This window comes from Rhagoletis pomonella, unplaced genomic scaffold, assembly GCF_013731165.1.
Source record: "Rhagoletis pomonella isolate Grant_MI unplaced genomic scaffold, Rhpom_1.0 Rhpom_scaffold_00006, whole genome shotgun sequence".
NCBI classification, from domain to species: domain Eukaryota; kingdom Metazoa; phylum Arthropoda; class Insecta; order Diptera; family Tephritidae; genus Rhagoletis; species Rhagoletis pomonella.
Genome location: NW_023458560.1, coordinates 36,607,767 through 36,619,287, shown reverse-complemented (window position 1 = coordinate 36,619,287; position 11,521 = coordinate 36,607,767). Strand labels below are relative to the sequence as shown.

Sequence of the window (11,521 nt, the reverse complement as noted above, 5' to 3'; positions counted from 1 at the left end):
CATTTTCTCGAATTATTTTCTCGGCTTCGTGGTCAAAAGCGTTTGTGTTTACTTTTGTTTTTAAATACTCTTCAAAAACTGTGATACAACTGAGGAAATGGGGCAAGGTATGGTTCCAACGGGGAGCATATAGGATCAAATATGTCCGCGCTAATAACCACTAGGGAGCATAGATGCGAAAGTAAAACATTGAGTTCATTAAAAATCTTCATTGGGTCTGCATTATTGCTTTCGAAGAACTTGTTTACTTTTTGCACCTGAAAACTAGGCAAATAGTAAAATCGGCTAAAAACGGCTAACTTTTTTTTACAAATCGGCTGCCGGCTAGATCGAATTTTCTCCGGCTAGTTGCTATCAAAACCGGCAACGCTGCGCACGACCACAACGAACGTCACCTCTCTCTCGCTCTCCCTCTCTTTGGACATAAGGTTGCTAGCACTCACGGTGGAGAGAATACAGAGGTGGCGCCGATGACGATACCGCTACTCGGCTCTCAGTGATTTTGACAGAATCAGCTGTTTTGGTGACGTCACAGTAGAGAAGACAGCAGTAGTGATGTGCTGAGTCAATACTTTTAAGTACCCAATACTCTCGATACTCGGTACCGAAACATTTAGGTTTCGAATAAAAGCGCACATAGGCCAAAAATATGGAAAAAACGCCTAACAAAACCCGAATGTAAGAGCCAATAGAGCTTTTTTACTGATTCAAATGAAAGGTGTATATATATCGGTTCGATGCCATAATACAGAGAAACCCTTACTTGTTTGAAGCGTTTCTGTTCCAGCTGAATCGGACGATATCATTTTTGTAGGCCTGGGATAGATTCTGTAACAATTTTCGAATCGGTATCGGTTTTTTCGACGTTTGATTTCAAATATTTGTAAGTCAACAAGTGCGATATCGATCCGAAACTTGTCGCTAACTGGCTACAGAATCTCTCCCCTGAAAGGCTTCTTCATCCGTCAAAGTATTTTTCTTGAACCTTGGATCGACTAAGGTTAAAACTGATTAAATAATATTTTTCTGTGGCGATAAGTTCAAGTGTTTTAGCCGATATCATATAAATTAGTAATGAAAGTTTTTTCTAAACCTGAAATGCATATAATGGCGAGGGTTTAATGTAAATAATCGGTATCGGATACCGAAAAGGAAGTATAGGGTACCGAAATCTTTTTTAAGTATTGGGTACCGAGTACTGGGGACAATTCAGCACATCACTAGTCGCCCTCATTCACGCCGCTCTCAGTTGTCAACTCTACAGTGACGTCACGCCAAAGTTACTCTCACGAATTCTGCTGCGATCGGCGCAATCTTGTATTCTATCATTCTTGGCTAGCACTCTAGTCGTAGCGCCGTGTGTGTGTGTGTGTGTTCGAAGTAAATACACGAAAATAGGGTGTTTTATTTGGTGGGGGTTAGTGAGACCTTCGCCGGACTCTGGATCGGCTGAGTTCACCTCAGCCTTTGACAAAACCCACCTCATAATACTTAGAAAGATTTACCAAATTTACTTAAAATTATTTCGCTTATGCTCTCTATTCCTGCAACTTCTGCATTCACAGAAAGAGGTTTTCTGTTAAAAAGATTTTGAAATAGTGAGATGAGAGAAATAAGGCGAATATCTCTCTAATAAAAAATTAACTTTTGATTTATATTAATTTAAATATTGATAGCTAAAGCATATGATACTTTCAAAGAAAAGAACTATATTTTTTTGTAGAGGAAATGCATAAGAAAAAAAGATGTACACTTAAAAGGCATTTTTACTTTTTCTTAAAAAAAATATCTATATATTTGAGGTGTACTATATTTTTTTCAGATTTTTTTGAAAAAGTACTATAAATTTCTTAGAAAATGTTGGCAACCCTAGTCACAACATCAACGAATTGGAGGAGAAACTCGGCCAAACACGTGAAAAATATTCATTTGTTGATACATCTTCAAATAATCTAGGATATAATTTTAAAACTATTTGGTGGTTTCCTTTGAACTGGAAAGGCCTTGAAAACTTGGAAAAATCAAAATTTTTTTTGAGAGCGCAAGATTTGTATGAAATGAAAAAACTGGCTTGTTCGATAAAAAAATCCGGTTTATTTGATATTCAAAAAGTCAAGATATCCGAAAAACCGGTTGAAACCGGTTTGGATGAACCGAGTCAATCACGCAAATACAGATAGGGATGCAAATTTTGGGGAATAACATCGATACATCGATATTATCGATGAACATCGATGATAAAATACATCGCCAAAAAAAACATCGATCATCGATATGGTTTCCGATGTTTCGAAATTTGTTTGGAAAATTTAATACTTTTCAATTCCAACTCTCTGTAATTCAATTATTGCCTTTATTTATTTACCATTCCTTCCCAATAAATAGAATAGAAATGCATGCCGTCGTAAGTTCGCTGAGCCTAAAGTTCCAAGGCCCAATTTCGTTGAAATTTCAACGGGATTCCGGTCCGTTTTAAATGACTAAGTATGCATTTTTAATATCGAAAGATAAGAGTAAACTCAGAATTTCTGAATGTTCCTTTTGAAAGAATAAATATTAAAATTCATGGTCAGTCAAAAAATTTTAGGAGCATAATTCGATGTTAAAACAGGCTTGGCTGACATCAAATCGAATTTGTCACTTTTGAGTTGATCTGTTGTTCTCGAATCCGTACATGTGTTCCTACAAACATAAATACATACATATGTACACGTATAAGCAAATTCCCAGTACGGCATAGCTCTACCAATTACCTCAAAAAAATTTATTTATTTCTACTTACATATGTATGTAGCAACTAACTTCAAATTGATGTATAAGTAGCCTCGTTGAGATAAACCAAATAATTCAAAATTAGTTGAAAAATCATCTAACTTTGGACAATTAACTATTTCAGTATTTAATACTAAGTAATTTTAATTGGTTGAAAAGACATCTGCAAAAGAAACAAACTGACTTTGAAACGCTCTAAGTCAAATGCATTTTAAAGTAGTTGAAATCAAATGCAGAGTCGGATAATTGACAGATGCCTAGCTCACTGCCATGTTAAAGTCAACAGTTCGTTCCAAGGAAGAAAGTGAGCTCTTCAACTAGTTGTGGAGGGTTGAACATCGACATTTAAACTAGTTTCTCTCCGTACTGCGTTTGTACTTCAGAACTTATATATGCACATGTATATACATACATATGAACATATATATATGTATATATACTTATGAGCACATGTGTGTACATATGGAGGGGGCTTTTCATATTTAGTAAGTATTTATGTACATAGTTCTAATTTTTATAACATTTTATTTACCGCGAAATGAACTTTTTTGATTAATGAAATTTTTGTACCAGAGAATTACGGTATTTCGCCATAGCTAATGTGCCACATAATGAGAGCATTTTTGAAAAGTACACTTAATATTTTTGTTATGAAAATATGCGTATGTACAAATGTATGTACATTAGGGTGGTCCTTAAAAAAATCAAAAGAACTTTTTTTCAGTCTCACTCCCTCAGTCGGTAATACCACGGTCACAGATATCACATATAAATTTTGGTCCCGATTAGAGAAGGTTAAGGCGTGTCGCATAGGGGGGGGGGGGGAAAGTACAGATTCCTCTATAGAGACTCAAAAAATTAAAATTATTATTTTTTTTTTAATCTAATACTCAAAATCGATACTACCGTAGTCAAAGATATCATATATAACTTTTGGACCCGATCGGAGTCGGTTAAGGCCTGTCGCAAAGGGGTCAAAGGCCGGACTCAAAAAATTAAAAATATATTTTTTTCATTTAATACCTTAAATCGATACTACAAAAGTCGAGGATATCACTTTTAATTTTGGTCCCAATTTGAGTCGGTTAAGACGTCTTCATAGGGGAGTCTGAACTTTGACCCCTGTGCGACACGCCTTAACCGACTTCAATCGGGACCAAAATTTATGTGTGATATATTCGACTATAGTAGCATTGACGTAGGGGTTGAGGCTTAGGAAATCTGATGCAAAAATTTGCTTTCTACATATGACCACCCTAATGTGCATATGTGACAAATATCGATAAAGAAAATAAAAGAAATGTTTTAAATGCCGAAATCCACTAGAGGGACGTCCTTGCCAAACGCGCGACATCCGTGGGTTTAACCTCTTCAACGTCTTACCATATATATAAGATCTTATTGAGCGGATTATGTGAAAGGTCAACTATCAACTGATAAATAAGTACTTTAATATATGTACTTTAATGAAAAAATTAACTATCTATCTTGCATCATAGTAGTATAATCTGCCTTTGGAGAGTACGTCAGTATAAATGACAAAGCAACTCCTATAAGAGTAAGAGTTTGTAGGTCCCCTCTTACTAAATTAATGAATTTTTTGAAGCCTCTTTAGATGGACAGATAAACTGATTAGCTTGCCTCTACTCTAGGCATTCAAACCCGTGTTTACTAAAGTTTTTGGCTAAAATTTTGTCAGAGACTTAGGCGACTTACCGAAGGTTTCAAGACCTGGGGTCGAATCGTAACAGTCGTGAACGAGCATCTCGTCACGTTTCGGATTATAACAGTCGTGAACGTACTACTCGTCTCTTATAACGAATAACGAGATGAGCAGTACGTTCACGACTGTTACGATTCGAGCCCAGGTCAAAAATTCTGTAGGAACAACCATGGCGACCTAGTGACGGGTGTCCAGATCGTACTTAAATTATATAGGGATCACTTTTCCACCACATTGAATGGTAGCAGCACTGAAAGCTGTAAGGAATACGGACCCGAGCCCCTACTAGATGAGATTGGAGTCGATGTCCCACCGCCTGACTATGACGAGTTACGAATAGCGATTTTACGGCTGAAAAAGAACAAAGCTATTCAAGTACGGCGGCGAGGAGTTGATAAGGTGCATGCATCAACTCCTATGCAGAATATGGTCAGATGAACGCATGCCAGACGATTGCAATTTAAGTGTGCTCTGTCTAACCCACACGAAAGGCAACGCCGTCATACGCGCCAACCACCGCGGGATCAGCCTTCTAAGTATAGGTACAAGGTCTTATCGAGTGAACTGATTGGGCCTTAAAAGTGTGACTTTAGAGCTGGAAAATCCACCATAGACCAGGTATTCACAATACGCCAAATCTTGGAAAAGACCCGTGAGAAAAGTATTGACACTCACCACCTATTTGTCGACTTTAAAGCCGCTTTCGTTAGCACGAAAAGGTGTTGCCTATACGCCGCTATGTCTGAATTTGGCATCACCGCGAAACTGATACGGCTGTGTAAAATGACGTTGAGCAATACCACCAGCTCTCCCAGAGTCGGGAAAGATCTCTTCCAGCCGTTTGATACCAAACGGGGTTTTAGACAAGGTTACTCCCTTTCTTGCGATTTCTTTAATCTGATGTTTGAGAAGATAATAAGGGCCGCAAAACTGAACCGCTCAGGCACAATACTTTACAAGAGCGTACAATTGCTGGCGTATGCCGAGGACATCGATATTGTCGGTAAAAACAAGGAATGATGAAGCGGTCACTTTTGGGTTAGAATATCTCAAAAACCTGATGCGCTAGAGAAATTCTTTGCCCGGATTCGGATTCAGCGTTGAAAATTCTACATAAAATCATATATCATAAACTCATAATAAAATAGTGTATACATATACACTTTTCAGAGAAAATATTCAAATGTTTCAGTGATCTTGAACTTTGAAGATGATGATCTAACATGCCAACCAATAGCTACATATGTATACAATCAATTCTTATTGGGACACATTGTCAACTCATCCAAGGCATAACTGAAATATTTGTCTCTTGTTCTTTGCGAAATTCTTGATCGACCAATCACTTCCGCACGCGTACAGCCGCCCTCGCAAATTGCGCCACTGAATTATTACATTATCCAAAGATCAGTTCTACGTGTATACGTCTACATAGTATAAAAATACTGTGTGCGAATAAAAATATGTGTATGTACATATGTATGTATGTACGAAAAAGTATGCGAAAACTCGAGGATAGCCAAAAAATATTTTCCGATCTCCAAAAAGATTTGTGGCACTTGTACGTACAAAACCGCCGCAACCACTGTTGAGGAACAGACGACAATCATCATTATTAACAACACCAACAACAACATAATTACGAAAGCTAAACGTGCACGAAATAAACAAAAATAAAAATAAAATCAAATTTGATGATGAACAGTAGCCACAAAAATTCCAATACAAAAACGCCTTAGAAACAAAAATGAAAAAAAAAATATGTATAAAAGTAAAGGAAAAGCCAAAAAAAAAACAACTACATATAACAGAAAGGAGCCAAATACACATAAACGCATAGATACTACACATTTTTAGGCAACCAAATATTCGCACTCAAATATGAATGATCCACTGTTAGCCATATATATATATATAAACCGCTCTTTTCTATTAATTAACTGAACCATTAACCGAACCGAAATTTCCCACAAATGTTTGATCCGAACCGAAAACCGAACCACCTCCTATAAAGATTGAAAGATTCGTTTCAACCAATTTGCAATAGATAAATGTGACAAATGGGACAAAAAAATCTTAAAAATCTAGAATTCAATGGGCTACAAATCTGCATACTCAGAATCATTCTAGGAAATCGAATAAAAAAATTTTGAAATTTTTACGAAAGTTTGTTGATTTTTTTTAATATTGCACAAAGTTGTTTGGGTATTATTAAAGAATAAACTATATTTTTATAAAAAAAATAACCAAAATTAAATACCAACAAAAGCAATATGTTAAAACTTGTCAAAATGTAGTGCGGCTATAATTATTTCGACCAATGTATATGTACAGTGCAGTGCCTCTGAATATGGATGGGGAGATTGGTAGCGATCGGTGACTAAGTGGATAGGTAGATAGCTATCTAGCTACATAGTAGGTGACTAGGTAAATTGTACAAATTGGATAGCGAGTGCGAGTGCGAGGGTGGTGGTCGGGATGCGTGGCGCTGGCTTTTAGCTGCTGCTGGCAAATGAGACACTCATCTTTGTTGTTGTTCAGTGGAGTGCGTGTGTGTGTGTGTAGATTTAGCGAAACTGAATTGTGGCAGCGGGTGTTTGGTATTGGCTAGAAGGATGAATGGATGGATGGACAGATTTGTTAGCTGCTTGGCTGCTGTTTGCTTGGTGTGGTTGTTGGTATGGTTTTTGGTTGGCTTGCTATTTAGTTGACTAAATTTACTGTGTGAGTACATATGTATATGAATTTTCCGCATTATACACTGGTCCATGTGGGCTATAAGTACGTGCAAAAGTACACACTCATACATGTTCAAATGGACACATACAAATCTAGATAAATCTGCATTATGTTATAAATATTGATTTTGCAAGTTTAATGTTTTAGTTTATCAACGAATCTCATCCACCGTGGAAGTGCGAAAGTGGTGATCGCCGACGCGTTAAATCGAGTATTAACGGACGACGAGTGTGTGTGGGTGCGCGCGTGTGTTACGGTTAACTAGCCCACTGGCCAACATTATCCCTCTAGGGTGTTGCAGTGTATAATATCTAGTTCGTTTGGCGGTCAAACCGTTGTTAATCTATTAAAATGGTAATGAAAGTGTGTAATTGTGCTTTGAATTGAAAAAAAGCACCCATATATAAGTGATACAAAATATGTTATAAAATATTTAGAATTGAAATTCCTAAATCTTTCCCCTTATACATATACATATTGGTGTTTCTAAGAGCGCCTTAAAGCGGCTTATTCTGAAATAACTTCTTTAAACGATTACAAAATTCCAACAACGTTACCCCATAATACATATAAATGAGGCGGAAGTATACGATCGTTTTCCTCCCAGACCGAGCTTCTATTTAGTTCAATGGCTTCTCTTGTATCAATACAGACAAGGGGAGTTACCTTCGCGGTAGTGTAACCATCCAGTAAAAATTATTGTTCGGGAAGATTTTTGTTTAAGGCAACAAACTCGTAGAAATTGGCGTCTTGATTTTAAGACTAATAGAATAAACAGAATATCCCTTCTTTAGCAACATTCGTTCCGCAATTTTTTTTGTTTAACGAAAAACTATCTAGAAATGGGCATGGCAATTTTAGGACCAAAGTTAAAAAATTTAGGTTTTATTATGAATTTCAGCAGATTACACCGTTCGACAAAAACAAAAAAAATGCAAAACACACGAAAGAATCGATATACTTAAGAAACTATGGACCAAATATAGTAAAACTGCGTTTTTAGTTTTTCACTCTGACGTCAGGACTTTGACATTTTAAGGAAAGGATTAATTAAAAAAAATAAAAAATTTTTAAAATCAGTGCAATGTAGAATAATAATGTGGGTACCAAATGAGAGAGAAAATTCTGTATAATTTAAAAACAATAAAGTTTTTTGGTTTACAAGGACGAATACATAGGAATTGAACGCGTGTGATCGTGAATTGATAGGAAAGGATCGCGTTAAAGCGAATAACTATTTTCGAAAATGGACTATATACATTTTTTAGCAGCGCCGGAAATTCTTCTTCGTAAGTTTTCAGGACCATGCGGATGCGGGCTTTTAAAGTTCATTTCGCGACAAATTTGATACACAAAATATTATTTCCGAAATACGCGTTCCGAAGTGCCCAAGAACGAAAATCTTTTGGTATGGAGATTTTTTATTTTGCTCCATATTAAATACCGTAAAAATTTAAAAACCGCAATTGCCGACCTCTGAATCGCAGAAAATAATAAATAGTAATCTTTCGTGTAAAAATTATTGACCACATTGTAGTATGTACCCCAAAATGGATTTTTTCTAAAAAAATAATATCTCCCAAAAAAACATTTTAGCTACTACGAATTCAGCTCGATTGTAGTTCAAAGTGCCTATTTTTCTTGTGAAAAAGTATGAAAGAAAAATATATAGTGGTTTTTAACACTTGTCTGGCTATCAGGTTATCTGGTTATGTGGTCATATTTTTAACCGACTTCCAAAAAACGAGAAGGTTATCAATTCGTCGGAATATTTTTTTTTTTATGTATGTTACCGCATAACTTTGGACCACGTCAACCGATTTCGATAATTCTTTTTTGCATCGGAAAGGTAGTGTCCCAGAGGTGGTCCCATACTAATCTGGTTTAGATCAGATCATTGGATCATGAAAAAATTAACGGTACTCCTAATTTTTTTAGATGAGAATTGAAGTCGGTTTTGTTTTTTGCTTAAAAAGTACTAGTTTATTCAGTTTACAACAATAAGATACACTAAATAATAATAATTTTTAACCAGATAACCTGATAACCAGGCAAGTGTGAACAACCACATAGTTTATGTAAAATTTAATTTCGAAAAATTTTCATCAAAAAATAAATCCAAAAATTATAAAAATTAATATCGACAATTGTACCATTCTATCATTACTAACATTTGAGTGAAGAAATCGATTAGTTTTTAAAAAAGTTATGGACATTGGAAAAAAATATCCAATATATCGATTTTTATCTGAAAAACAAAATGGCTTATAAGTCGGCAAAAAATTTTCTCGAGCCAAAAAAAAAGCGGTTCTCATTATTTGGACCAACAAACAGCATATTTCAGTTTCATCTAAATTAAAAATCATGCCCTTACCAGACCGGCTGTCAGGTTGAAATGGAAACCATCAGTAGCTATTAAAAGTCTCGCGGATTAAAATGTACTTCAATTAGGTTGACAAATGATAACACAAGGCCGCTCTGATTTTGGTGCGCCAAATGTTAAAGCTGTTTTTGGTAGACTTTTATATGCTGATTACGAATCCGTGCGCTTCAAGTTTCCATAAGCTCCAGATTTTGAGAAAAACGAGGTCAAAGTGTCAATAGCAAAGAATCAATAGATGAGAGAGCCTTCCATTAAGGTTTAAATTTAAGCTAGAACTCTTGATAACCCTGAAAATACCATCCCTGCACCCTGACCTGATGGCCACTTAGGGCCGTTTGCACCATACCTGCTTAATTTCAACTCCCAGTTAAACATCGTTATCGACGTTATCGACACCCGGCATATAACATGTGATCGATAAAACAGTCGCTGTGCTAAAGTGAAGGATGTTAGCGGTAACTAGAGATGGTGCAAACGGCCCTTATAGTCATTCAACGAACATTAAAAAATATTGGAAAATTCTGCTATTGAAAAAAAAAAATTGTGCCAAAATCCGTTTTTGCTGTTCAATAAATGATTATAAGTGACCTTGGAATCAAGGTGCAGGGATGGTAGTCGGGAGTTCTAGCTTTAATTAGTTAAAGCCTAAGTGGACGGTTCTATCACCTTTGGTTTTTTGGCTAGAGCTCCTCAATTATTGCAAAAACCTCGTTTTTCTTAAAATTTTGAGCTGATGGTAACTTAATACTTAATACTTACGGATTCGTAATCAGCACATAAACGTCTATTTAAAACAGCTTTAACATTTTGCCGCACCAATTTTTTTTCCATTTTTGTTGGCCTGCCTAATTTATAGTAAATTAAAGGTTTTTTTTAATTGAAAAATTCCCATCTCAAAAGATTTCCCCATACACTTAACACTTTCTATGAAAATTAAAAAATCTTTCCTGCTAAATATTACTTGCTGTTCGTAGGAAGATGATGAGAAAATGGACATTATGCGCAAGGCATTCCAAATGTTCGACACTCAAAAGAGCGGCTTCATCGAAACACTGCGTCTGAAGACGATTCTCAATAGTATGGGTCAAATGTTCGAAGAGAGCGAATTACAAGAACTGATCGATGAAAATGATCCTGAGGATACCGGCAAAGTGAATTTCGATGGCTTTTGTAATATTGCAGCACATTTTCTCGAAGAGGAAGACACCGAAGCCATACAAAAGGAACTGAAAGAAGCTTTCCGATTGTACGATCGTGAGGGCAACGGTTACATCACCACATCGACTTTAAAGGAAATTCTAGCGGCATTGGATGATAAACTCTCTTCAAGTGATTTGGATGGCATTATAGCGGAAATCGACACAGATGGTTCGGGCACGGTAGATTTTGATGGTGAGTCGTTGAATGCAAAAAAAACAAAAAACTAACAAAAAAAACACAAACAAACACTAAGGTGATCGACATAAGGAAATTTTCGAAAGATAATTAAATATTTATTGGCTAGTCAGTCAGTCAAGTGCTGAAAGTGCAATCTGCTTGCTATCCACTTTTGATGGCTTTATGTTTCTCGATGTGTTTATTTGCTTTTTTTCGCTGATTAATCAAATATTTGTTTTCTTAATGCTAATTTCCTTTACAGAATTCATGGAGATGATGACTGGAGATTAAGTTTTTTTTGATACACCTACAAGTACCTACATACACATACATGCATACATCCATAGAAATATGCATACTATTACACGCGTATCTGGCTTCTAGCATCTAAAATTAATTGAAAATAGTCTACGCATATGTTGGGCAATTTAAAAAAAAAATAAAAATAAATCTGGAAAAATAAAAATTATTGTTTATTCGTGTAGGGTCTGTATTTGTGTTATTACCTTTTATTGTACTGTGTTCAT

The 11,521-nt window shown here is 35.9% G+C and overlaps 1 protein-coding gene across 2 annotated transcripts in view; it reads left to right on the top strand.

Annotated features, from left to right (window-relative positions):
* LOC118740692 (troponin C-like) overlaps positions 1-11,427 on the top strand; it is a 36,142-nt gene extending 24,715 nt beyond the window's left edge. The window contains exons 1-3 of one of the 2 annotated variants that reach the window (XM_036472331.1): positions 6,992-7,588; positions 10,592-11,009; positions 11,257-11,427. In XM_036472331.1, coding sequence (XP_036328224.1) covers positions 7,586-7,588; positions 10,592-11,009; positions 11,257-11,285 — 450 coding nt within the window. In that variant the 5' untranslated portion in view covers positions 6,992-7,585 and the 3' untranslated portion in view covers positions 11,286-11,427. Of the gene's footprint in view, positions 1-6,991; positions 7,589-10,591; positions 11,010-11,256 lie in introns of those variants that run through there. The other variant, XM_036472332.1, reaches the window with a different exon arrangement.
* Positions 11,428-11,521: the final 94 nt, after the last annotated feature.